Source organism: Amphibalanus amphitrite, unplaced genomic scaffold, assembly GCF_019059575.1.
Source record: "Amphibalanus amphitrite isolate SeventyFive unplaced genomic scaffold, NRLGWU_Aamphi_draft 000048F_arrow, whole genome shotgun sequence".
NCBI classification, from domain to species: domain Eukaryota; kingdom Metazoa; phylum Arthropoda; class Thecostraca; order Balanomorpha; family Balanidae; genus Amphibalanus; species Amphibalanus amphitrite.
This window is the reverse complement of record NW_024881544.1, coordinates 1183238-1210440: the sequence shown is the minus strand read 5'-3', so window position 1 is coordinate 1210440 and position 27203 is coordinate 1183238. Positions and strand designations below refer to the sequence as shown.

General features: G+C 53.7%; 2 protein-coding genes across 6 annotated transcripts in view; one reads left to right on the top strand and one right to left on the bottom strand.

The window, feature by feature from the left end:
• Window positions 1–23991, top strand: part of LOC122377668 (tight junction protein ZO-1-like) — a 73771-nt gene extending 49780 nt beyond the window's left edge. Inside the window, exons 1-21 of one of the 4 annotated variants that reach the window (XM_043357979.1) lie at window positions 3280–3781; window positions 6881–7053; window positions 9732–9919; window positions 10471–10716; window positions 11122–11284; window positions 11640–11758; window positions 12270–12323; window positions 12592–12655; window positions 12805–12955; window positions 13366–13517; window positions 13795–13916; window positions 14208–14555; window positions 15087–15131; window positions 16374–16596; window positions 17213–17387; window positions 17717–17968; window positions 18355–18756; window positions 19075–19289; window positions 19815–20249; window positions 21555–21778; window positions 22137–23991. In XM_043357979.1, the coding sequence (XP_043213914.1) occupies window positions 3725–3781; window positions 6881–7053; window positions 9732–9919; window positions 10471–10716; window positions 11122–11284; window positions 11640–11758; window positions 12270–12323; window positions 12592–12655; window positions 12805–12955; window positions 13366–13517; window positions 13795–13916; window positions 14208–14555; window positions 15087–15131; window positions 16374–16596; window positions 17213–17387; window positions 17717–17968; window positions 18355–18756; window positions 19075–19289; window positions 19815–20249; window positions 21555–21778; window positions 22137–22378 (4050 nt within the window). In that variant the 5' untranslated portion in view covers window positions 3280–3724 and the 3' untranslated portion in view covers window positions 22379–23991. Of the gene's footprint in view, window positions 1–3279; window positions 3782–6880; window positions 7054–9731; window positions 9920–10470; window positions 10717–11121; window positions 11285–11639; window positions 11759–12269; window positions 12324–12591; window positions 12656–12804; window positions 12956–13365; window positions 13518–13794; window positions 13917–14207; window positions 14556–15086; window positions 15132–16373; window positions 16597–17212; window positions 17388–17716; window positions 17969–18354; window positions 18757–19074; window positions 19290–19814; window positions 20250–21554; window positions 21779–22136 lie in introns of those variants that run through there. The other 3 variants (XM_043357976.1, XM_043357980.1, XM_043357978.1) reach the window with 3 other exon arrangements.
• A 163-nt stretch (window positions 23992–24154) lies between these two features.
• LOC122377669 (lysophospholipid acyltransferase 1-like) overlaps window positions 24155–27203 on the bottom strand; it is a 33716-nt gene continuing 30667 nt past the window's right edge. For both annotated transcript variants that reach the window (XM_043357981.1, XM_043357982.1), the window contains exons 10-12: window positions 26423–26620; window positions 25946–26097; window positions 24155–25631 (exon numbers count right to left, since the gene is read on the bottom strand). In XM_043357981.1, the coding sequence (XP_043213916.1) occupies window positions 25262–25631; window positions 25946–26097; window positions 26423–26620 (720 nt within the window). In that variant the 3' untranslated portion in view covers window positions 24155–25261. The remainder of the gene's footprint in view (window positions 25632–25945; window positions 26098–26422; window positions 26621–27203) is intronic.

Below are 27203 nucleotides of genomic sequence, written 5' to 3'. Positions count from 1 at the left end.
CGCTTGATGCACCGCCTAGCGTAGTCGTCCGTACTCGCTGTCCGAACCGTGACCGGCGCTAAATCAGCTCCTCTCCGAACTCCGAGCCGACCAATAACTGGGCTCCGCCGTCCGTGTTCCTCAGACCAATAACCGGGCTCCGGCCGGCTGGAGCTGCTTTACGGCCGTGTTTACTCCAGCGGAGTGCGCTCAGCAAAGCCAGCCAATGTGTCAACACTCTCCGGCCTCACTGCACTCTGCAGATGGTGGGCTGAGGACACTAGAGAGCCGACCGAGCCTCTCACACTCTTCCCATCTGTGGGGACAGAGGTGGAGGTGTAGAAGTCTGAGATGACAGGGGTAGTAAAATGACGGTCCGGCTCCCATTGTTCTCTGCATCCGCTTGGCGCTGCTTTACTGTCCGAGCTTACGCCTAGCTCCACGCTTTGCCCTTGGTCTGCACGGCAGATCGCCAGTGAACACAACCGGTCGGCTCTCACGCACAGTCAGCCAGCTCGTGAGTCGCTCCGTGTGGTATTTCCGGCACCCCCGCGGCGAGGGAGGGGTAGCGCGCTCCGAGATACCGCGCTGCAACTATACCCTCGGGCCGAATTACCGAACTGCACGCTGAGCTCACCCCCTAATCTCCGCCCCGCGGGTCGGAGTCAAGGAATGGAATGCGCGACGCAGGCGCCGTGGTGAGATAGTCCTCTGTATTTACCGCCGGCCGTGGGTGCTCTCTCACCAAGGCCGGCGCCGCTCGACCGAGTCGCCCGGTCGTCATGCCCGCCCCCGGGCCAGAGAGCATACATTGTGGTATCTGCGCCACGGGAGGCCGGCGCGGCGCGGTGTTTGTGTCCGCGAGTGCGTGGGCTCAGTCAGATGTTTCTCGGTGACCCATTTCACCCGGCCTCTGAGCCCTCGGGCGGCCGGGCTGGCTCACGAAATCCACCACTCATTGGCTGGGTCGTCGGCCGGACCCCGTGGAGAGCTCTCGACGGCTGGACCGCCGCGCCCGTGTCTGTGTCACGACGCTCTGTGACATATGTATGTCACGACGCTGCGTTGACGCGGACACGACATCGCGGACAGAGTGACAGGCGGCGTGACGTCGGTGGGAGTCGGTCACGCCCTCCTCTGTCCTCACCCCAGGACGCAATCATATGCGGCTTAGTGGACATTATTTGAAGGATCGGCCGCGATTTCGCTGCGGTATAAACTGGAAGAAACAGAGAATGCCGAGCATTAACCCGCGCCCAGATGGGGTCTGCCGAGCAACGCGGTCTGATGGGGGGGGCCATTTTGGCCCCCCCCCTCAGATCTCGAGAACCACGCAACATAGCGACAAGCGGTAAACGGTGTTGGATAGCCCCAGCAGGGAACTACCTTGTGACCCAATTTCATTGACCTCGGTCAAACCGATGACGTCACAGGTCAGGTCAAAGGTCGAATTTTCACCGTTTACAGGCATTTCCAGAAATGCGTTGTAAAATCGTGTAAAATGCATTTCATTGAAAATCATCGATGGGGAAATGTTCTTCAAACACATATTTTGCTATTTGAGGTCACTGGGGGGTCACAATATGAAAGTGTCGTGTGATACATGTTTTATGGTCCATTTTACATGACAAATGCGATTATGTGGGTCAGACAGACTTTAGGGCCAGCTTAGGTCACGTTTTGGTCAAGTTCAGGTCAAGGTCAGGTCAAGGTCAGGTCAAATTAGGTCAAATTTCAAAGTTGATATTTTTGCATAAAATGGGTATCGATTCGATGCAGCTCGTCACGGGGAGTTCAATGGTGGTCTCCGTTTTGCGCTAAGAGGTCTAGAATTGCTAAAAATTGAGTTCAAAAATTTGACGTCATCAATTTTTAACAGTTTTTTCGCTATAACTTGGCCAAAAAAAGAGGTATCGATCTAAAATTTGGTATGTATATCGAAGAGCGCAGGGACTATCACATATATTCCGTTTTTTTCGAATTTCGAAAAAAAATTTGGAAATTTTTTGAGTTTTTCTAAAAAAAAACAATTTTTTTGATTTTTGGGGGTCAAAATCCAAAAATTTCAAAAATCCGAGATAGCAGTTTTGTAGCGCCGTCTTTTCCCTACACAACTACATAAAGAACTTTAAAATTGCTTGTGAACTGTAGAATTGGTGAGCGTTTCAAGATGTCATGTTTTTTGCTCATTTTTACTCGAACATGACCTCAGTTTGACCTCAATAACTCCTGACCTGAGGTGACCTGTGACTTGAAATTTTGTGTGAAGGTGTCAAATTGATGTCCGGTAAGGTACCCAAAATTTAGCGGCGCTGCGCGCCGCCGTTTTCTCGCTATTTAAGAAAAACCACAGGGGGGAGCCAAAATGGCCCCCCCCCATCAGGGCGCGGGTTAATCAAGATTGATTAATTACTGCTCGATGGGGAATTCAGGTGTAATTATCAGCGCATGCAGCGCATGCGGATATTCAAGCGCGAGCTATGTGCGGCGTGTGTTTGTGATTGGTGATATTCTGCTGGTCGTGCGATGCAGTCTCCCTATCGGACGTTGCAGTCTCCTTTGTTTGTTGTTAGGTTTCGCTCACTCGATGCAGTCTCCAGATATTTACGCCTTTGATCATACTTCTAAGATCAAATTGTGTGTACCGAGCGATATTTTGTGACTTCTTAAAACAATTCTTAATCATGTGTTGTAGCCTGATGAGTTGCAACTAATATCGTTCCACTCGGTCGCCATTTCCCACATTGCTGGACACTGGTGATGCGTTTCTGTCCGCGCGATGCAGTTACCTCTGTTCGGATGCCGATGTTACGTTCTTGTTCGGGCGCTGTAGTCTCCATTACCCCAGAGCGGCGCTGCCGGCCGGCCCGCCGGTGCTGTCGGGCCTGATTGACGGTCTCTCCCCACGGCGGCACCTACAAACAGAGGGCCAGGGGCACCGCCCGCCCGCACCGTAATCGGGCAAAAACGGAGCCCGCACGCCGATACGGCCTCTGGTGCGGCTCATCTCTGGGCTAACTGTGCTAGTCTGGGTATCCGTCGGGCTGTGATCGGCACGCAGAGGCTGTACCGGCGACTCATCAGCGCACCTGGGCCGGGAGTGGCCGTGCCCCGCCTCCGGAGCGGTAAATCTGCGTACCTGGGGATGGCTCCCTCTCCGCCCGGGATATGGACTATATCCTAGGCAGACTACTATCCCGCGGTGGTGTACCCGGCCCGCTCAGCGGTGCCCTACACTCCCAGCAGGAGCCGGCCACCCAGCCAGCCGCCGCGAATGACGGCACGCAGCCTCCACTCCCACCCTCCTGCCGGCCCCGGCCGCCAACATTAGAGCTCTCCAAGGTGCAGCTGCGGGCCGGAGAAATACCTGCGGCTGGGGGCGGCGCCGTCCGGCGAACTGGGCCCGGCGGCGGGCCAGTCTCGACGGCGCGCGACGGAGCTCCGCAGTGGTGTAGGTCAGAGAGCGCCGCCGATAGTGAGTCGTCGACGGCCCGCTGTGACGGAGGGAGTGGTGCGGCTCGTGCGGGAAGCTCGCAGTGTGAGCGGTGTCGGCTGGGAGAGTGGATCGGAGACCTGAACTGCAGCAGATCCCAGACTAACTCTCAGAGGTCGTTGCCCGCTGCCGTCGCTCTCCGTGTGTGTGCGCGGTGGGTCACTGCCCGCTGGCTGCTCCGTCTGCGTGTGTACTGTGTGGAGTGCGCTCAGCGCTAAGTGTGGGTGACAGAGTCGGCCGGCCGAGGATGCGATGCCGAGTGTGGCTGTTATGAGACGCAGCGCCGACCGGCCCCCAGTCCAGGCTCAGGTGAGGGATTTGAGGGCTCGTGTGGGGGAAAATAAGTTATCAGTCCTGCTGATCTCAGTAAGGTGAGGAATGTGATGTCTCTTTACGTTCCTGCTCTCTGAGGTGTGTTGTTCGGTCGGTCTTGTTCAGGCTCAGGTGAGAGTTAAGAGGGCTCGGTCAGTTCGAGTCAGATCGGCCCTTTGTTCAGCCGGTGAGAGGAGGAGAAGTGTTCCACTATGGTCCGGTTAGGACATGACTAGATGACCAGATTTATCACACCGTGAAGGTGTGGGATCCGGTCCAGTGTTAAAGTGAGATATGAGACTTGATCCAGTTTGATCCCTTGCGGTTCGGTCTTGGGTTGGTCGGTCCGTTTGTTGCGTTTATCTTTCGGGTGGTCATCTTTTGGGTTAGGAATAGCCCGAGCTTTATTTAAACCTTTGAATTAACTATCACAAATAGTTATGATCAACGCATTTTGATGGACTGTGACAGGTTTCGTCATCATCACTGTCGTTATCAACATCATCGTCGTCTCAACTTTCTATGCGCTCTTCAAGGAGGCTCAGTCTGCCTATGAATGGAGGGAATTTCTATTCGACTGCATCTATAGCTCGCGACAGCTGAGCCACCGTAAACGATTGGAGCTGAACCATAGCGTCTTATCTGAAGTCAAACGCCCGCGACTAACGAGCAATGCTGATGGCCCGCGATAACTATCGCTCCATGACTGGCTTTGTCCGTTTCCAGACAAATGTATTGTGTTCGGTTACTGTTGAATGCTACACTTTCCCAAGTTTCCCGTTGTTGATGTAGATCTGGTATCTCTACTCCCCTCCCTTCCCATTTGACCTGGAATAGTCTTACTCTTGCCAAAGATTCTATGGATCTACTCATACCAAAGCTATTTATATCTTGTCTCCCTTGCCTCACCGCTTATATCATCCATGGCGCACGCAGAGCCACTGATGAGCCAGCTCCGCCCCCGTCACGCGCTCTGACCCCCTGACGGCAGACCTTTGGCATTGCATTTGGCCTTTGCTCGGGTCAGATCGTGTCATCCTCTCCCGCCGCTGCGACCTGGAACAAAAGTCCCATGCTGCACGTGCCATCATGCCGAGAGTGAAAGTAGTGGTGCGTGCCTCAGGGTTAGGGACCATGACCGACAAAAACGAATAAAACGTGCAGCAATGCCAATAATTTCATGTCAGACTGCAAAAAAGAGGGTGCCGTGTAAGCAGTCAAGGTAAAGTTGGATATCACGAGCTGATATCAGGACAAGTCGGTACTACTGGGGCCTCTCCCCACCGCCGTTCTCTTAGTTTCTGAACAGCAAGCTGTAGTCTTCTGTAGTATGTAGTGGTCTGTTAGGTCACCTGCCGTTAATGATGCCCGCTGTACCCCGCCGTGGGCGGAAGGACAGGTTCATTAGGACGGCGGGCGCACCGGGACTTACACTGTGCCTCAGGCAGGCGCCGCCCCAGGCTGGCATCTGTAGGAGTTAGGTAAACATACCGTCAGAGACAGGTGGGCTACATAGGAAACAATAGGATAGTGTCACCTGCCTCCTTCGGCTGATTCCGCTTGGATGCTTATTCAGTCGGCCCTTCTCAAAGCTGTCCTTGCGGATCCACGCTCTGTTGAACACCGTTTTCCTGTCCCCAATCCCGCATCCATTCCAGTGTTGTAACGAGATCAAAATGCGTCCGTGTAGGACGGCACCGCCATCCGCCCCCGCTTCCGCCCGCGGCGGTCGATTGGCACGCGACTACGACCGTTCGCGGAGAAAGCTCGCCGGCGGACCGTCTATCCGTCGTCGGGACGGCGGGAGGTCGAATTAATAACGCGATCATTACGGCCAGTCGACGCCGCCGGCCGCCACGAATGGTAGAGCTATGGATGTAGGTGAGCCGGAGCCGCCGGTAGTGGCGAGAACGCGGTGTGTCGACGATGCGGATTTTCAACATCCCTCTGAGGGCTCTGGAGGCCCCGCACCGTTCACGATACCTTCTTGTGCCCGCCCCTGTTTCGTCGTACACCTTCGGTTTGGTGACGCTTGCGTAATGTCGACGTCGAACTGTTCGTTGTGTGTATACCTTTGTTCTTTTACCGTTAGGTGTACTTGCACATATTCAATGGCTTGTTTTTATCGGTGTTATTCGTTTTTTTTTTTTGCATTCCTTATCCATGTTTGCCCTGCGCTCTTTCTCTGCAGTGACCCTTTATCCTTTTTGGTCTTCCTTTGCCTTTGTTCCTTCGGGGACGTCTAAAGTTTGATGAGGCGGAACACTCGGTACTGTCTGCGTATTGTGCGTGACCATCGTCTTTTGCGCAGTCACGACGTTCGTAATCTTCTGTTGATGACCCTATTTATTCTCGTGTAGTACTTTCTCTCATTTGTCATCTGCGTGCGTTTGAGCTGCGGCGGCGTCGTGCGGGCCTGGGAGCCTGCGACTCGATCGGTCGACGCTGGGTCAGGAGGAGGGACTGGAGATGACGGAGTGAGGAGGGAGTCTGGTCGCTAGTCAGCATCGTCCATCATCGGTCTGGTGTGGCGCTGGTTTTGCTCCTTGCCTCTAGTTCGGCTTCAGCGTATGGCCTGTTGTTTCAAGTGATTAATTTGCAGTACAGTCTTTTTTTATAGTGTCTTGACTTCAAAATGATGTAGGTATCCTGGTATATGGCACATCGTGTTCGCATTGTCAATGCTATGTATCTGCCATGAGTCTGCCCGACTGGTAATCTGTGATTGTCTCATGTCTGTGCCCTGGCCAGTACCTATCTCGCCCGACGTCTGTACCTACCTCTGCTTCCTTCTGTGAAGACAGGCCGGTGAGAAGGCCGAGTCGTCTGAGAGTACCGCCGTGCCTCTGACTGACCGTCTCCTCGTCTCTCTGTGTGTTCTCAGGGCGGCGAGAGGGTCGTCTGGGAGTACCGCTGTGTCTCGCTGAACCGTCTCCTCGTCTCTCTGTGTGTTCTCAGGGCGGCGAGCGGGTCGTCTGGGAGTACCACCACGTCTCGCTGACCGTCCCCCTTCCCTCTGTTCTCAGGGCGGCGAGCGGGTCGTCTGAGAGTACCGCCACGTCTCGCTGACCGTCCCCCTTCCCTCTGTGTTCACAGGGCGGCGAGCGAGTCGTCTGGGAGTACCACCACGTCTCGCTGAACCGCGTGCCCGGCTATGGGTTCGGCATCGCCGTCAGCGGCGGACGCGACAACCCGCACTTCACCACCGGCGACCCCAGCATCGCCATCTCCGACGTGCTTAAAGGCGGACCGGCCGAGGGAAAACTGCAGTAAGTGGCTCAACCTACTCACGGCACCGGAGAGGCATTCCTTCACCCACCAGACACTGAAGTGTCGCCTAAGCTAGAATGTCACCTCTGCATGGGAGTAACAATATCATTCCTTTTCTACCCGCCGCCGCTGGGGATAACATCCCCTAGACGCCATTTCATAAGTGTACAGACTGGTGGATGATACCTTCCATCTGTAAAACTCTCAGTCATCACCTCTAATGTCGTTCTAGGATTACTTTCGAGACCCCACCTCGGCGACACTCCTGGATGTCTGGCCGGCCGTTGACCGAAACTCTCTCACGACCGGCATGGTATCTGAATTCCATCGCCCCACCTCCCACTGCGAATGTCGACTAACATTTCGGGCGTGCCAAAGCGATGGTTTTTTATCTTTGTCGCCGTATGGTGCTATCTCGTACACGGTTCGTTGTGAAGCGATATTACTGGTGGAACAGTTTTCGTGCCGACGTGTGTTAGGACGAAATCGCATTGTGTTGCGGGTGATAAAATGTCGATGTGGACATGAGACATAATTAGCTTTCAAAGACAAAGTGATCCACCTGTGGTGCGACGATAGATTCGATTTGGTCAGATATTGCTTCGGGTCACTTGGCTGTATTCATCTTGGCTTCGTACTTCAGCTAAGATGAACATGCCGAGCGGCGAGCGTACCACTTTGGCTCGAAGTGGAGTGCTGTTGGCCCCCTCCGCTCCCTAGTAAGGTGCTGGTGTGAATATTGGCCCACCCTAATCGGTTGCGTGTGGCGACTATTAGACTGAACTGAAAGTCGATCTCAGCTGCTGGGCCAGACATCAGTCATCCTTCGCTGCATTCAATGCGAATCATTTTGATTGATGGCATCGCAGATGCCTATCGAGATTAGTAACATCAATTCCAGCTGGAATGTGGGTGATTTGAACGATCATTAACCATCATGCAACTGAATCATACATAGTTGTCTCGTAGACTTGGCCACCTTTTCGATTCGATTCCCAATCGGCTAACCCGTTGTTTTGATATTTGACCTCAAATATGTCGTATGCGGTAAGGTATGTAGAGACAAAAATCAGATTTGTAGATTATAGGCTGGCTGCTAAGCTAAAAACACCCTCATTGTTTGATGACATGCTCAATACCTACCTATATATATATATATATATATATATATATATATATATATATATATATATATATATATATATATATATATATATATATATATATATATATATATATATATATATATATATATATATATATATATATATATATATATATATATATATATATATATGCGCCATTGTATGGATCACGCGTGTACCTATTGGCTAGAAATACCTATGCCGGCCACTCGAAGACTCATAGTTCGCTTCATTTCACAATCTCCTGACACCACCCAAGTAGTTTTCTTCAGCACCTGCTCTACCCCTCCGTCAGTCAATAACCTTTCTTCCTCGTCTTCCAAACTCTCTCCATTCACATTATATCGCTGTCATTGAACTGAGCCCATTCAGTCTGAGTCGTGAGCGGAACTACCTCAATAAAACCTGCACTCGCGTGCTGTAACGCTCATGCAGGCCGTCATTCGCTAATGAAACTGGCCGACTGCCGATCGGCCGGCCGGCCGGGCAGTGGGCTGATTGAATGAAGTGAATGGGCGCAGCACCGGCGGCCACGAGCCGTCAATTAATTAGACAGGTTCTGAGGTCATTAATACCGGCTGATATGTATGGTAATTTCGACTGACGACTGCCCCGCCCGCTGAAGGCTGCGCACAGACAGTGTGAGTGCACGTCTCGCGGTCTGGCGCACTCGTTCGCCGTTAATTGGTTTCGTTAATTGCTGCTACCATTGTCGATTGTCTCTATGAACTGTAACGCCGGTATCTGATGGTTCGACATAGCGGCCGCGCCCGGCGGTATGCGGCTGCTATTTGTGACTGTAATGAGACGCAGTGTGCGGCGGGGCGGTGGCACAGTCACCTGTCAGACAGTAGCAGGCCGCCCCGGCTGCTCCGATCCAACATCTCCGATCGCCCACCAACGACACATTTAGTCGAGGGTGGAACTATCGTGCTGTAATGATAGCATGACCGACCGCTGGGCGATTAATGTGAACCAGTATTGCAATGCAGCTCCGAGGCTGGTGCTTGTATTTTTTATGCTGATGTTTTTAGATCTTGCCAGTGCAAAAAAAACTCAATAAATCCATACTAACCTCCATTACCACCGGCCTGTTTTACCAACACAAAACTCGCCGGCTACGGTTATTTTTAGGCCTGAAATCGCCAACAAGTGATAACGAGAACGTCAAAACAGGACCGTTGATGTGAAAAATGTATCAGTTAGGCTGGCTGATATTTTTAGACGCCGGTGATTATTGTTCCGCTTCTTTGTTTTGGTGAAACTCGGGGGCGACTTTTAGGTCTAAAAATAACCGCAGCTGACGATATTGGCAAAACTGGCCTTGGGTATGTTTTTATCGAGAACATGCTCAATGCCGCATGATAATCACTGGCAGAGCGTTTCATATCGAATCAATTATTCAGCTGCCACTGAAGTAACATGATGTTCATACAGCCCAGCCCACTGTTCCCTTGTCGCCCTGGTATCTATGTATCATCAGTACCATGTTGAATTCCCTTCCCTCTAACCCCCTCTCTCCTTGCCCACAGCGTCAACGACCGCGTGCTGAGCGCCAACGGCGTCTCGCTGGAGCACGTCAACTACACCACAGCCGTGCAGGTGCTGAAGGACTCTGGCGCCGTGGTGCGACTCTACGTGAAGCGGCGTGTTGTGCTGCCCGCCCAGCCGGAGCCGCAGACGCTCAAAGTCAGCCTGGCCAAGGCCAAGAAAAAGGATGGTGAGTGGGGGGTGACCTTGACCTGCGGTGACCTGGGTGACCCGGTATGATAGACGGACGTGGGAGAGGGCGGTACGTGTTGAGTGTGCTGCTAAGGTGTTTGGGGCGTTGGTGTGTGAAAATGGAGTCGGAATTCTGAGGGCTGTGGGATTGTGGGTTACACTGGGGCGTGGTTTGCATTAAACTGCAAGTAATGGGAACAAGGGCATGTGAGCGGTATGGAGAGCATTACCCAAGGTATTCGCCACTGGTGTACTAAAGAGGTGCCGAGCGTGAATTTATGACCGTATCAAATGTGCTGACATTATGTTTTCGTGACTGGGGCGCTGCAAGTTATAACTATGAGAAAAGTTCGCAAGAAAGTCTCATGTTGTCGCGAGTATGTAGATAATGTTCTCACATTCTATTTTATCGGTCTCTTTTTCATCACTGTTCACAGCTGTCTTTTTTAGTGTTAATATTTTACATAATGAATGCCAACTTGCATATGATATGTAATTCCCTAGATATGTGTCCAAAAGTTCCAATCTCAATCATCTCATCCGTTTCAGATTTCGGTATCGTGCTCGGCTGCAAGATCTACGTGAAGGAGATCACCGGCCGCTCGGGGTCGGGGGCGGGGGCGGAGCTGCAGGAGGGGGACGTGATCCTGCGGATCAACCAGCAGACGGCCTCGGACGGGATGTCGCTGAAGGAGGCCAGGAAGCTACTGGAGGCCGCCAGGGACCGGGTGCAGCTGGTAGTACAGCGGGAGCCGGGCTCGCCGCCGCCGAGGCCCGACGGGTACGACGCCAAAGGTGAGACTCGCGACGCTCAGGACGCTGAAGGCTGATTTCGGTCACTGGTCATAGTTACTGGATCAGCGGCTGTGCTGGGAGTTATTTTGGGTTAGCTTTTTGTGCCGGATGATCGTTGTCTCCGATTGGCTCATTGTAGCTAGTTTCCAGTGAAATAGTGTCATTTGTAAGTAGTTGACCAAGCGGCAGTTGTCTGTGCCTTTTATTATTGGGGTGCCTCGGATCTTACAAACCATTGTGCACTAGAGGTAGGTTCATGATTCATTGTTCTTTTTTAGGTTCATGATAAACTATCGCGATAATGTTGCCGTTCAGTTCGCTTTCGTGTTCTCTCGATTTCGTGTAAATTGCCTGTTCCTGTATGTATGCTAGGTCTGACCACGTCTCCCTTCATTTTACCAACAGAGAGTCCCTCGCACCACTCGCGTGACTCGTCGGACGGTCGCACCTCGTACGTGGGCCACCAGAACCTGTACGTGCAGCCGCCGACGCGCGGTGCCGACCCGCGCTCTCAGTCCATGCCCCCGCCGCCCAGACTGCACCCCGACGATAAGAACAACCTAATCAGGTGGGCTGTCAGCGGCGGAGACGGGGTTATGACGGGTTACTGGGGACTAGCACTAGTCCCCAGCACTAGTCCCAGGAGGAGTTGGAGTTGCGGCTGTCGAGAGTGAGACGCGATGTACTAGTCGAATAGTCCAAAGTAACATGGTTGCCGATGACAGAATCAGTGCGGGCACCCTAAAACACGGATATATGTATTATCACCATATTTGTGCACTGCGACGCTCCTTGTAAGCCTGCCTCATGTCGCTTGACTTCATGGGTTCTCATGCCAGTTGACGGTATTTGTCATAGGTACCCGCCCCGGTAAGTGATGCATCCATCCACCAGCTAACCGCCGTCTTTCTCTCCTTCTCCAGACAGAACGGCCGGTCGCGCGGCCCGCTGATCGAGGCTTCAGCCGGCCAGCTGGAGCCCTCACTGATGGGGCTGGGAGACGAGCCGCCACCGCCGCGGCCACCGCTGCCTAGGGACACCGGTTAGTGGTTACCTCTCGCATCGCAGATGGTGCTTTCTGTAGTATGTTGTAGTAAGGAGGTGAATGCACATTTGTAGAGTCTGAATATAGGTTAAGCATGTTTCGGTTTTGCTAGGCTGCAATGATCCATCAGGCTTTTTGAAATCGTTCTTTTTGGTATTTTACGTGAATTGTAAGCAAATGTCCATCAGGAGACGTGTAAATTACTGCCGTAAAATCGAACAGACTTTCAGCGATTTATGTTGCTCTTTGGTTGCATGTTGTATTCGCTGTAGTGTTGTGTATGGATTTTTATTAAGACATTGTCTGACCGAGTTTGGTATCCTGAATTGCCCTCGATTTACTTTAGACTTATGGCATGCAGGCAGCTGTTGATCTCGTATATGTCATGCTGTTCAGTCCGCAGCTACCGTTTGCACTGTTTTGGCCCTGTATGTAATATATCGCTGTGAGGCTTGCCGGCTGTATAATAGCCACCTACGAATCGTTATCGTAATGCTTCCTTTTCCAGTGGACCGGCCTATGATGAACGGTTCCAATGGCATGCACTCGCAGGCCAGCTCAGGTACGACGCTCAGCGCTCGAGCTACTGCTAGTGCAGCATGGTGTGATAGCCTATATACTGATAACTGATATGAGTTTATCGCTCAATGTCTTGCTGTTCAGTCCAGCTCTTCGTTGCGTGTATGCTTCAAAATTCAGTTTTGTTTTGGCGTCGGCCTGGTGTAGAACAAGACGTTTAATTTACGCCAGTTGTCAGCCTGTGTGTTCACATAGAGAACTGACGGGTGCACGGTGCTGTGATGTTGACGGTTCATTCTCTGTGCCCGTAGATTACTATGAGACCCGTCGGCAGTCGGGCTACAATCAGCAATCACCAAAGTCGAAACCCGGCGTGTAAGTAACGATATTAACATAACAATAGCAATAGTTTTCATTAGAGTCGCGCGTACGTTCAATGGATATTGAAATGATGGAACGAATGCTGGATAATGGAATGGTCTGAAATGAACCCCATTTTTGACTCACATGCCCTTTCCTTTCAGGCCGGACCCGCGGTTCGTCAGTTTCCAGAAGGAGGGCTCGGTGGGAATCCGGCTGACGGGTGGTAACGAGACGGGTATTTTCGTGACGGCGGTACAGGCCGGCTCACCAGCGGCCATCCAGGGACTACAGCCCGGAGACAAGATCATCAAGGTACGGACGGGGGCGTTCGCGCGGGGACTGGGACGGAAAACGTTTTGAAGGTGTGCTTGTTGTGGCGGCTCTGTTCACTGAGGCTAGGTGAAATAACTTATGTTTATTTGAGTTGCCTTATTAGACTGACTGACTGGGTAGTGTGTAAGGGTGTGTAACAGGATTGTATACCGGCTTCATCGGGGGTATAAGTGCTGCCTCTGTGACCTCTAGAGTGGCTGGTAAATAATGGACACAATATGACACCGTGGGACATTTTGGTAACTTGTGCCATGTGACATTCTATCATTGGGGTAACAACGCCATATGACTGTCATGACTCATGTGACACTATATCGTGACGTGTCATGTCGTGTGACTGCGATGTGTCCCGCCGTGTGTGACGCCCTGTGACGTCCTGTTCCGTCCAGGTGAACGGTATGGAGATGAAGGGCGTCACCCGCGAGGAGGCCGTGCTGTTCCTGCTCAGTCTCCAGGACCAGATCGACCTGATCGTACAGTACCGCGCGGACGAGTACGATCACATCATGGCCACGCAGAGAGGAGACTCGTTCTACATTAGGTAAGAGAGTCGGTGCTCTTGCCGCCCGGGCTGAGAGGCGCCGCGTCGCGCGGTTCACCGTGATTTTGAGCGATGTTTGTGATAGTGCTTCTGGCAATGCTTGTGGGATCGTAAACAGTGTAACATTGTTATATATGCTTGTAAAGTTTGGGGGATGTTTTATGATTGAGATTTAGTTTGGCTTAGATTGGTTTAGACGGTATGAATCTAGTATCTATGTCCAGTCAGCCATTTGTGTTTTTGGAGTTCAATCCTTTCATCCCCATGTCTTTCACAGAACACATTTCAACTACGAGCAGAGCAGCAAGAACGAGCTGAGTTTCCGGAAGGGCGACATCTTCCACGTGGTGGACACGCTCAATCTGGGGGTGGTCGGCGCCTGGCAGGTGTTCCGAATCGGTGAGTCGTGACGTCTTTTATCTGCCGGGAGTTGGGAGGACTTTACTGTCTTGGTGATCGACTTAGTTCTAGGGAGCTCCTGTGAGCTATAAGTTATGATGTGGAATTTACGACCGGCTGGCCTTACGTGGCTCCCTTTTTTCACTTTCACCGCTTCCGCTGATATGGTATAGCTTTTTGTCGTTTGTCTGTCAAAGATGCTGTATGTTGTGCCCTTCTTTTTTCTTGCTTTATTTGCTTAGGGTTGTGTTTGAAGCAGCATTTTTCACCATCTCCGTTTTCCTCACACAGGCCGTAATAACGAGGAGACTCAGAAGGGCGTGATTCCGAACCGGGCGCGGGCTGAGGAGCTGGCCAGCGCTCAGCTGAGCGCCGCGCGCCGAGAGCAGGGAAGCGCCGACACCACCAGTCGCAGTCGGTTCTTCACGCGCCGGCGGCGCCAGCGGCGCTCCAAGTCGCTCGGAAAGGACCACTGGGAGGACGTGGCGTTCTCGGAGGCCGTCTCACAGTTCCCGGCGTATGAGAGGGTGGTTCTGCGCGGCTGTGGCTTCGTGCGGCCGGTGGTGCTGTTTGGTGCAGTGGCCGACATCGCGCGAGACCTTCTGCTTAGGGAGATGCCCGACAAGTTCGCTGCTCCACGTGAGTACGGAGAGGGAGGTAGTACAGTGACGGATAAGGGCACTAACGGCTGGTGATGGTGGTGAGAGGAGACATATTTATAGTTGAGCTTTGACGGCCAGGCTCTTCTCTCAACTCGCTATTGAACGAGCTGCTGTAAATGCTTTTGGTGACACTATATGCCAGGAACTTTTAGCGCAGCCGGGTAGCACAAGTAGGTCTCAAACCATAGATCGATTGTAAGTGACTGGTTCCGTGCGGCCCTGGACCGTACCACCCTCCCCGACTATCCATATCCTGTCCTAGGTTACCCAGTAACACCTGAGCTGTAACACCTGTAACACTACATTAACGAGAGGTGGCTGCTTGGAGAGCTGTTTTGTACTTGTAACGTCAAGTACCATATGTGGGGCGGCTGGTCTCAGCATGAACTCTGTCTCTTGTTCTACCCTATCGCGACTGGGCTTGTGCTGTCTTCTGTGGTCTAATGGCCCTCAGACCAGTCAAAACTACCCCTTGCCTCGGCTGACGGCACTGCCGACCTTCTTACAGAGCTCGGCGACCAGCCGGTGGTACAGTACCAGGATAACTACATCAGTGAGTGCTCCCGTGCCGTGGTCCTCCCCTCCACCACTGCAGACCAGTTGTCCGACTGCTGCCAATTGTTTGAATTTGACACTGCATGACCTTCCTCATCTGCCCGTCAATCTGCATGCTTAGCAATGTTTGTTTGTTTGTTTGTTTGACCTCCTCCGCTTGTCACCTCCCGATCACCTGCATGATATTTCAAGTAAACCCAACTTGCTGTCTTTCTACTTCTATCATAAGGGTCATACTGATTGAGCCCGTTCTTACGCCATACGAGCAGTGATTTACCACCATTTCCGTCTGCATTATGTTGAACATTCGCAAGACTTAACTCCAGCTTCTTCTGTTGTCTCTAAAATCGGCGTGACCTGTCGTTACTCTGCTTTTTCTTCTTGAAATAGAGACAGGCTGCCTTTTTTTCTTTGTAGTCTTGCATGTCGTATAAGTTATCTGCGTAGTCATGATCGATTAGCTATGAAGACTTGCTGTGTCTTTATCTGTTCAATCATCAAGCGTATTGTTCAACCAATGAAGACTTCATTTTTTTTTTTCGAAGCTTGATAATGTTTTAGATTTCATTGTCATGGATCTTAGCTGCATTATCTATGCATAAGTAATTGAGTTCTGACTTATGCTTTTTATGATTACTTATTGTCAAAAAAAAAAAATGGAGGAAAATAATCGTCCTCCCGTTTCACAGCTCGGATGTTGGCCATATATTTGTAAGTTACGTGTCTGTCGGCCTTGAGATCAAGTGATAAGTGCGTCACCATTCTGCTCGGTTATAAAATTCGCTTGGAGGAGTTCCTCAGTGATGAATATGTCTAGCGGCTTAGTCAGAACTATGGAAATATTCCACGACCCATGTTCGCTTTTCCGCTAGCTTGTGGGTTCGTTTCTTTTCCGCAAACTTAATCAGACTACAACTTAACCACCTGTCGTGCATTTACATGACTAACCCTCTTCGGTGCAGCTTTCGCCGATGATAACATTTCCTTCCGGCTTGTTGGAAACCGACACGTATTCATCGAAAACTTCCCCCTCGTCACCGTCCCTCCCAGATCCTACACCTACCTCATTTGGGAACTTTGGATTAATGCCGACCACTGGCCATTGACCACTGAACCCCGAACACAGACCCCTGAACAACAACTCGTGACCAGTGACCAGTGACCATTGACCCACGATCCTTGATCCTTATCCCTGACTACCAATACCTTACCTCGTCTAACCCCCATGCCTACCCCGCAGAGCTGGACATGGGCTGCGACTCCAAGTCGTCAAAGAGTTCCGGTATAATTCGTCTGAGCGCGATACGCGAGCTGGTGGAACGGGGTCGGCACGCACTACTGGACGTAACGCCCACGGCGGTGGACCGGCTGAACTTGGCGCAGCTCTACCCGGTGTGCATCTTCCTGAGGGCCGAGAGCAAACATATCATCAAGGAAGTGCGGGCAGCGCGACAATCGGACAGGTGAGAATGTGGAGGGAGGTAGTCGAACGGAAGGGCAGGAAAGAAAACGGATGGGACGGGTCAATTGGTGATAGGGCGAGGGTGCCAGGCCAAGCAATGAGTCATTGCTACGGAGACCTCCATGAGCAAGAGCAGGGCAGGGCTCGGGCTGCCAGGGAGGGAGGACGATGATATGTACACTAGCACGTGAAACGAGAAGGGTGGGTTGGGCTGTTTTGCAAATAGGGAATTACATGCGGCACTGCCGTTTCTGGCCTTTAAGCGACAAGACCGATGTGTGCTGTCGTCGCCGGCGCCGCGGCGGGGCGCGCTATAAATCGGGCGCTCCGTGGCGCCTTTTCCGCCGAGCCAGATGGATGGGGTCGTCGCCGCGGGTAGCCCAGCGCCCGCCGGTGGGTCGGCCCGGCGGGCTATTCCGGGAGCCGGGGGCACACGGTTGGTGACCGGCATACAAACAGGGTGGAAATGGCAGGGACCTGGTTGGAAATGTCCGGGAGAGTGAAAATTAAATGCCGTGCGACATTCTGGTAAATACCGGACTTTAAGGGAGCCTTTTATTGCGTTTTATTCATCATAATCCGTCATTCGTTCTGACTTAGCCCACCTCTGTTCACAGGTCACAGAGCAAGTCCAACAAGAAGCTGTACGAGCAGTGTGTGAAACTGGAGAAGCTCTGGCCGCACGTGTTCACCGCCACCATCACCTTGACTGACGCCGACGGGTGGTACCGCAAGGTCAAGGAGCTCATCGACAAGCAGCAGGCGGCTCCCGTCTGGATGGCGGAGGGCAAGGTCAGTGGAAGAGGGATCAGGGACAGGTCTGAGGGGGAGATGGCAGGGTCAGGTCATATGACGAAAAGTCAGTGATGAGTGAAATCAAAGTAAACCTACCTGACCCTTGTAGCTTATCGAATAGCAATGTACGTTGCATAGCTCACAGTTCACGGTTGGTTCACACTCAAGCAGCTTGTAGGTTTTGCAGATATAGCTATGTGCATCTCCAGGCTCTAAGCTTCGATGGGTAGTTGCAGTCCCAGTAGTTTATCTTCCGTGTTGCACACGCCGACTGTCACTTGTCGCAACGCCCACCTGTACCACTCCCCACCCCGCCTCCACCACAGGCCGGCGAGACGCTCTCGGACGACTTCCTGTTCCCGATGACGTCTCGTCTATCGTACGCCTCGTCTCCGGAGTCGGACGGCGAGGGCGGCGCCGAGACGTCGCCGGCCGTCTCCCCCAGTTCGGCCGACTCACGGCTGGCTCGCAGCTCCTCGGACCCAAGCCTGTCGGCGGAGGACGGGGCGGCGCCGCCGGCCGGGGCAGCAGCGCCGGCCGCCCAGCCGCCGCCGCCGCCCTACAGCCCCTACAAACAGGTGAGAGGGCGGGCAGTGCGGGAACGCGGACAGTGTGGTGTTGAGTGTTGACTAATATTTAGTATACCTTATATACTTCTGTTACTCCAATGCATTCGATTAATCGTATGTGAGTTACGTATGTTTCTTGTCTAAAAGAACCTATGAAGTTTATATATTTGTCGGGATATCAGTTGAGATTTAGTTAATACCTGGAACCCTCACACGATCTTCATCGTTCGGGAGGCGTTGTTGGATTTTATGAGGTGAGGGTGATTTTACGATTACGGGAGGGTGATTTTACGATGTAGTGCCTGGTGATGAAAGGTTTTTTGTAGTGTCATACAGGGTTGTGTTTATCCCCGTGTGTGTGCCCGCTGACACTGACTGACGCTCGTCTCGCCCAGGACGAGGGCGGCCGGACGGGCGGCGGGCGCGGCTCTCACGGTGCCGACTCGCGGTACGGGTTCTCCCGGTACGGGGCCGCAGAGGAGCAGCACCAGTCCCTGCCGCCCGTGTCTGTAGCGGACGCGCGCTCCCGACTGGCCACCAGCCCGCCCGGCTCGCCCGTCTCGCCCTACCAGACTCTACCGCACGACTTCAGAACGAACGGCGAGCGCGGCACGACCTCGCCGCCGCCGCCGACCGTGGAGCGTGTCGGAAAGCCTCTGTCTCCACCCGTGTCGGGAACGCGCAGCTACGGCCGGGCCGCCGGCGGTCACCTGCGCAGCTACCTGGAGAGGGGGGACGACAGCGGCCCGTACATGGGCGCCGGCAAAAACTTCACACTCGACAGGGCGCACCGCACGGTCAGTGGGTTTAGCGGGCGTTTTGATTAACTAGCTAGATTTGATCATTTTTTGTCAATAACAAACATGAAACAACGTATGTTCAAACATTGCATTGGTTTTACCTGGCAGTCAAAGCGACGGTCACCTTAGTGATCAACAAAAGTATCCATGGTAATTAATAGCACCAGTTTTTGATTGGTTCACATGCCAGGTGGCTTCACATCATCAATGCACAGTGCACACTGTCCTCAAAGTGTTCTTGCAGATAGAATTACAAATATCGTTGTCGTCCTGTTACCGCCTTCGCACCAGTCACAACGTTTCCCTCCATTTCAGAACACGTACGACAGCACGTCGTCCTACGACTCCTACAACCGGTTCAGTAACATGCACGACGACCTGAAGGCGCGCGCGATGCCGACCCGTGACATGTCTGAGCCGCCGCTGTCGCCCGGCGGCCCGTCGTCACGGAGTCACGACCCGTATCGGTACACTCGGAGCACGGCCCAGCCGCTGTCTCCTGCCGGCGACCGGGAGCCGCGCGGCCACAGGTGAGTTTGTCGCTGCTCTACTGCATGTGGGCACTGCTCCGCTCTGATACGGCTGTTGACACGCACTCTATTCAATATGCGCTGCTGTCCGTCTGAGCCCACCGACCCCGCTGCGTGTGTATGTCTGTCCGTCCGCCGGCCTGACAGCACTGTCCGTTTTATCAGCTCCTCCCCGGCGCCCGCGCTCGGCTCTGCGTCTGCACATTAGCCTGTGTATGTCCGTGTGTCTCTGCGTGCAGTGAGCGAGGACGTAGCAGGGCGGGGTCGCACGGCTGTGATAGATGTAGATTTATGTTCCACATTTACATATATTTTTATGCGCTGTTGTTAGCTAAAGCAAATATAAGTCGCCTCGATTTTCTTAATCATTGTTAGTTATCTGTTCCAACTGTGAGTGCGATTTTCTCGCAGCCGTGCGGCCCGCGCTGCGGCTGGCGTCGCCCAAGCCTCTGCTGTCCCAGCCGGCAGCCTGAGCGGACGGTAACCGCGTTGGGCCCCTCTCCCTCCCCCGCCCTCTGTCTGCAGCGTGCGACCCGAGTACCAGACTCTGCCCACCCCGGGCAAGGCGGCCTCGTCGGCCTACAAGCCGGTACCGCCGCCCAAACCGAAGCTGTACCGTCGCGGCGGCGGGCCGGGCGACTCTCCACTGCGGCAATCGGCTGACCCGCGCGGCTCCAGAGACGAGTTCGCCGCCTACGCCGCCAACGGCGGGGACGACAGTGCCGGCTTCGACTCGGGCCACGGGTCCAGTCTGGACAGGAACTGCGAGCCTGCCGGCGGAGGGCGCGGGTACATGTCCGGCGGACCGGGGTACTACCTGGGTACCTCTCCGGCCGCCGGCGTCCCCGACCCGGCCGGCCTCGACCTGGCTACGCGCGACCAGCGCGGCAGCGCGTTCGAACTGTACAAGAAGCCTCTGGAGGCGCGCTACAGTGCGCCGCTGACCGATCACGGCGCCAGGTAGTATCTACTGCGCATGCGCCGTGCCGTGCCGTGTCGGCGCCGCATGCCCGGCCGGTCGCCGCCGGTCGTCCTCAGGTTCCCGTCCGTCGCCCGCTGTTGTAGACTAGCTGCATGTGCACGGCAGCCTGAGCAGGGAGCGCCGCCCGCCCCGGCATCGTGCTGAACCCGCCCTCCACCGAGATGTGACCGTCACATTGTTTGTATGTGTGTCTGTTTGGGTGTGTGTGACCCGCCGAGCGGTGGCTCTGAGGCGCCGCGCGGATATCTCATACTGTGTAGGGTAGAGAGATTGTATTTAACCTGTTTCGCTCATATACACGAGAAAGACCTATCATGTGACAGAATGCTGAATAAATCGCTCTTGTAAGTGCCGGTTTGTTGTTTTGCGCTGGATGTACCCTCGCAGATTTGTTTCCGAGATTTGTGTGACCCGAAGTTGATGTATTAGCTAGCTAGGAGCCCTAGTTCAGACATCATTGACGTTTTGTAGCCCTTGGCCTACCTGCACTTGGATCTTTCGTGTATGAGCCAATGGTAATCACGTCCACAATAGACCCTGTCTATCGTTATAGTGCATATGTATGTCACCGACGTCACGTAATTGCATTGTGGGCTTTGCTTTTGGGGCGTAATGTTGAACATTGATCATCGCACTGCACCAGAACGGGGTACCTAACTCGACACCAAACCAAACACCAGCGGTAAGTGACGGGATAGATTTCTAGCGATTTCTTTTGGGTGGGGGATGCCGCACTAACATAGCTAATTACGCAAAAACGGGGATGTCAGTCTAACTCATGGGCTCTGACCTGATTGTATGAGACTAATTATCGATGAATGATAACGTAAACAGTCCTGCAAGCACCACGTTTCGTCTGGATGCCGCACGCGCTTGACTTCGTATCTTGTCATTGCTATGTGTGTATTGTGTAACCATGTTGTCGATTGACCATTTTGTTTTATTTTGGTAAATTACACACCTATATGGTAATGTCATTTGACATAAGTCGAAACCCGACCAGATCATGATTCTACCAAATCGTGGCTTATACAATGAGGCCCAGTTAGACCGCTGCAGGACGTTCAATGACCAGTGCCAGCCTGCACTGTCATACCTGTACCCCTTGACATTGCTGACCGCTTGTTTCGGGTCCCTCTCAACCTCTGACCCTGCCCGACCTCAGAATTTCTTGCTTACAACCTCACCCGACCTCCGATCCCGCGTGACCTCTAACCCCGCCTGACCTCTCATGACCTCTAACCCCTCCTGACCTCTGACCTGTGCTGTGCCCCCCGCCGCAGCCGGCGGGCCTCCTACAGCAGTGAGCCGGGCGGTCTGGCCGGGGGCCGGGCCCGCGCCTCCGCCCGGGGAGTGTTTGACCACACCGGAGGAGTGCTGGAGGACCTGGAGACTGGAGTGGCCGTGGTGGTACCGCCGGGGGCGATCCGGCGCGGACGGACTCAGGAGATCTACTTCAATGTCTGCAAGGACGACTCGCTGCTGCCGCCGCTCGACCCCAGAAAAGGTCAGACCTCGGAATGTCGAGGACGACTCAGCTGAAGTCTGGGGTCATGGTAGGGTCGACTCTGAGCTTCGGGCTTGTTTTGGGCTTTAGTGTCAAAACATGATAGTTCAGAATCGGCGAAGGAGTTTAGAATTGTCTTCCCTGTAGGCGAGACACTGCTCAATGACCTGATCGGTATCATAACCTGTGGCACCGCTTTCGGACGCATTCAATTCTCCACGATCTAACCTATAAGCTGATTTGTAACATGTCCTGTGGCCCTTAAATGAGCACCACCAAATGACTCGGTGATCTAACCGGTGACCTGTTCCCTGACCTCACTTATGACCTGACCTGTTCCCTGACCTATTCCCCGCAGGTGAGACGCTGCTCAGTCCTCTGGTGATGTGCGGCCCGCAAGGCCTCCAATTCGACGTACCCGTCGAGCTGCGTCTGCCGCACTGCACTGCCGTCGACCCACAGAGCTGGAGTTTCGCCCTGAAGTCACTGGAGAGCCCTCACCGGCGGCCCGACAGCTGGCAGAACGTGCGACTGACCGCCGATGGGCGCATCAGCCACGTGCGCGCTGATTGTGTCTCGGTGCTGGTCGACCACTTCTGAGGGGACGGTGATTTAGGGTCGGACGCTCATTGAGTGAGAGTGAACGCTTACGCTAGAAGCCGCTGGGTAAGGCTGGATCTGAAGTGAGAGGTGCGGCCGGGGCCGCCTACGTTGGCCAAAAGTGTGCTTGGTGGAGAGCCAGAGCGGCAACGATTGGTGAGCAGCTGTGATTTGTTGGGAGCCAGAGGAAGATATCAGACTATAAAGTAGTGATTCCGGACCACGAGCTTGGAACTGGCGAGCTAAGAAGTGAGAACTGTCTGGCCAGTACTGTCATATGGGCGGTAGCTGGACGGATAGAATGTCTGAGCTTCTGAGATTCGCTTGTTCGCCGTGCTACGGTGCTGTCCCTAACTATCTTCCTGTTCTATCAGCTCTCTGTGCTGTTTGTCAACTCCTGCTGTTTCCCTGTAACCCTTCTAGCGGTACAGTTCCTCTGTCTGTCTCAATGCTCTCCTATTAGATCAGCAATGGCGCGGGAATGCGGCTGGAAAGCTGGTACGCTCTAAGTGGCCAAATGTTGGGTGGAACCCGAGAGGTTTTCGGAATCGCCACGGAATTCGCTACTGCTAATGATAAACAGCATGCCTCGGATCACAAGGACTGGAATGAGAAGTAGTGCTTTCACGGCAGGACGGGACAGGCTAGGAAAGGCGCGGGTGACGTTTCGACAGGGTATGTTTGAGCCAGCGGAGTCACGCCTCCTACCGTGTTCCTCGGTGGCCGGAATGCTCAGATCGCTGTGTCAGGCCGCGGTTGGCTAAGCTACGGTCGGTAGGCCGCCGGGCACGGGTCACAGGTGCTGTGTGCGGGGTCCTGCTCCGCTGCCGGCGCTCGGTGCTTGCTCGGAGTTCGTGGCGTGGCTGGCGCTGGTATGATGTCAGGGTCGACGTAATATCGATATGATATCTGAGAAAGGTCGGTCGGTGCTCAGGACAACGACGTGTTGGCTGTTCGACCACCGGAATGAACCTTTCGAATGGGTATCCACTATCCAAGGACCCTTCAGCAGCGCAGTGGTGACATTTTCTCTCATGTGGTGTACTGTACTCGAGTCTTCGTTTGTAGCTCAGTGGGGTTTTCACGTCGAACCAGTTAGCACTGCTCTGTAATCACCACACTGCACCCTCCAAACACCGGGACATAGACGGCAAATGGATCTAGCACACCCTGACACCAAGGCACTGCACCTCGGCACCACACCGCGGCACGCACGGGCGTCGGGTGGCGTCCCGAGCAGCTCCCGTCGCCGAAAATCCCGCCTCTGTGGCGGGCCATAACGAGTCTTCCGTACTGTGTAACTCTGCAATATCTGGAGCATATCTGACGCCGGTCGGCTCACGCTGTTTTGCTCAGTGGCCGCTGCAGGCCGGTGGCGCTGCGGTCGCCGGCCAGTTGTTGGTAGTCTGTTGATCTGTTGATGTGGTGAGGTTTGTAACTGTACATAGACGCGTGGACGCACACGCGGAGGGCGAGCCGGTGAACTGGGTGAACCGGCGCCCCTCAGCAGCGGCATGTCAATGTGATAATCGTGCTGCCATGTGTTAATACTCGCGCCCGTGCAGGCCAATCTTGTTTCGTGATTATTCAGTATCGAATACATTATGTAGTAAGTCTACTGGTTTGGAATTGAATTCAGAAGTGGACCATTGGGCCTGACGAGGAGTTGAGCGTCGGCATAAGCTGCGTTGCTCAACTCGAGAGCATCGGCATATTTGTGGCGGTGTGTCCATTTCCAATGTCCACTGTCCAGCCCACAAATCCCTCAAACACCGATTGGCTCGCCATAGCCGGGCAAATATCCGCAGTCTTATTACACGGCACATCTCACTGCAGTCTCGCTGGCTGTTATACAAAAGTACACAAAAATAGCGGCACACCCACAGGTCGGCAGCACATCTTAGAAAACATCCGTAAAACACCAAAAGCGGCACAACAAGCAGTTATCTACAGGCCGACTCGTGTAAAAGGAGTCGGCTGCGGCGGGATCTCTCGGGGACAGAGGCCGGCGGACTGAGCGAACGGAGCCAGCGTTCAGCTGACTAGACAACAGGCTCGTGACAAAAGTCCAACAAGCGTGCCGCGTACCCTTTGGACTGAGACCTAAAGTGACAGTGCATCGATCACGAGAGCTATATGTCATTCAGTATAAGCTGTTTGGATAGTGATTATGTGTCGCCGTCCCTTTAAGCACATAGCGGGAGAAAAGCAGACAGACATAAATACAAACAGGTAAAGCTGCAGCCGCACCTAGCGGTCGGAAATTATGCACACAGGCGCGTAAATCACCCAAAGAAGCGTAGCGTCACTGCCTTGTAGTCTCCCTTCTCCAATCCTTCCCTCATTTCCACACACCATGTCGGCTGAAACCGGGCGCACACATGATGACATCGCAGAAAGGACGGTGACACTTGACACACCTGACACCACACCACGGCAGACAACACCGGACTGAAATCTGGTGACACCGGACAGTCACCTGACACGCCGTACGCGCTCGTTAGTGTCACACCGACACCTCTAGCCGCTGCAGACAGCCGCCGGTGACTCTAGGGCGGGCGAATACTCCCAAAGGAGTTACACTTGTCACGGCTGGTAGCCGAGTAGCAGCCACCAAACGCCCGTCGATGTCACCGCCAGGCCGTCCAGCTGGGGTCACTTGACTTAGGTCAAATCCTTCCAGCCCAGTTAGCTGTCAGGGTACCGTCGGCTCAGTGTCGGCCGTCAACGGTCGCCAGAGACCACCACGAGCCGTCACGAGCTGTCACAGGCCGTCACAAGCTGTCACAGGCCACCAACGGTCATCACAAGCCGTTACAAGCCGCGACCGGCAGCCCAAGCCTGTTACAGACTGTCAAAAGTCGTCACAAGCCGCCCGGGTGTTCAGACAGCACGCAGAGGTCTCTCGCGCCCACCGTCCGTCAGCCCTCCGGCCAGATCCGCAGTCCTCTTACGGAGCGAGCCGCCCACACATCCTGCCGGGGGCGCACCCAGGTCAGTCACATGACCACCGGCAGGGAGAGGGTCCATTGAGTAGGTATCGGAAGCACAGGCTGAGTGTGTGGTCACGTGTCCATTAGCGGCGGTGGGTGAAGAGGTCACGTGGGAGTTTTCCACCACCAATCCGGTGTCGTGGACGATTGGAGTGGTGAGTTTGGCCGTGGAGGAGACTGTTTTTGCAGGCGGCGGCAGCACGCGTGGTAGAAGGAAGATCATGGCAGCGCAGAGCAGGTGCACCGCAAAGTAGTGCTCGCTGAAACAGAAACGGAAGGGAAACACGTCAGCTCGAAGTCAAAAGTCATCAATGATAAGCTATTGCGCGCTACCAGACCACACGTGTGAAGTTTCAAGGCCGTAAAAGTAGCATCAAAAAATGTGTGAAGCTTCCAATGATATCAATGTATAACAATGATAAAAGACGGTAAGCATCAAGAATATATGAAGTAAAGTGCAAACCTGCAACGACGTGTGGGCCTCCCTGAAGAACCACTAAACGTTATTATATAAGCCCCCAACGACGCGTGTTCCCTTCACTTATAAACACGCAGTAACGCTAATTCCCCTCACCTGTAGACGCGCATTGAAGTGGAGATATCCAGCAGTACAAACGGCACCTGCAGGTAGGCGATACAGACGCGGGTGGCCGCCCAGCCGGCCAGGTCGTATAGCCGGCGGGTGAACGCAGAGAACTGCATGCGAGGCCGCAGACACCGACGACTCTGTTGGAGAGGGGCAGAGAGGGTGTCAGGGGTGCTGGCACGAGGATCGCTTATGAAGTCTAAGCTGTCAAACGTAGGTCACATCTTTAAATGGCTGAAGGCAACAAACGGCGTAGTGCAGCAAAGGCGGTTGATCAGATAAACACTGCTTTAATCAGATATGCTAGCACCAGCTGCACTTCTGGTAGCAAAAAAATGCAGATATGAGATATGACGGAAAACCAAAAATATTACGGTAGGCAACGGTAAAGCACACGCTTCGGCTTCCGAGTGAGCCGTTAGTTCCCCGTCTGACCACAAGAGTCGCCACGGTCGCTGTCCTTACCGCTCGGCTGGCCTCGGTGCAGAGCGCGCCCACGCCGAACGTCACAAAGTAGCAGGGGTCGAGTCCGTGCCAGAGGGCACTGAGCGCGTACACTGCCACCGTGCGGTGCCGGGCGGCCCGTTCATAGGCCACCAGTCGCAGCCACTGGCCGGTGCCCACGTTCCAGCCCTGGAGCACTTCGCGGAAACTGCCGCCCATCTGGGGAGAACGAGAGGGAGGGTTAGATGGGGCGATAGGGGAAAACAAAGCAGCCACAGGGCTACCACTGCTACCCATACGTAGGGAGGGAAAGGAAGCGAGTAGCTTAGGGTAACCGAGAGGGGCACCACAGAACAATTCCCACGCAACGGAAAAGGGAGGGGATGTCAAACCAATCATCGTTACCCGCCAGTAACGATACTAGCCGAATTAAGCCATAACGGGTAACATATATCGCAAATCTGTAGCTGACGGACAAGCAGAGATAAACTACAGGCAGAATTGTGAACACCACATATTTGTGTAGGGTTTAATAATAATAGTGCGATATGAATTACACAGCACACAGTAATCGTCGGTCGACAGCAGGTTAACGCTTCGGTGAGACGGGCATCACTTACCGAGCGTGAAGTGAGAGGAAAATATAGTATTAACTAATGCAAGCAACTTTCACTCAATGACGATCTTATCGAGCATCATAATAAGCGACCGGCCCACTGGGCACAACTTTCACAGGTGTCCACATGCGTAAAAGCTCGTGGTGACCCAAATCTAAAAACCGGCCCTCGGGTGTTCGGTGAGA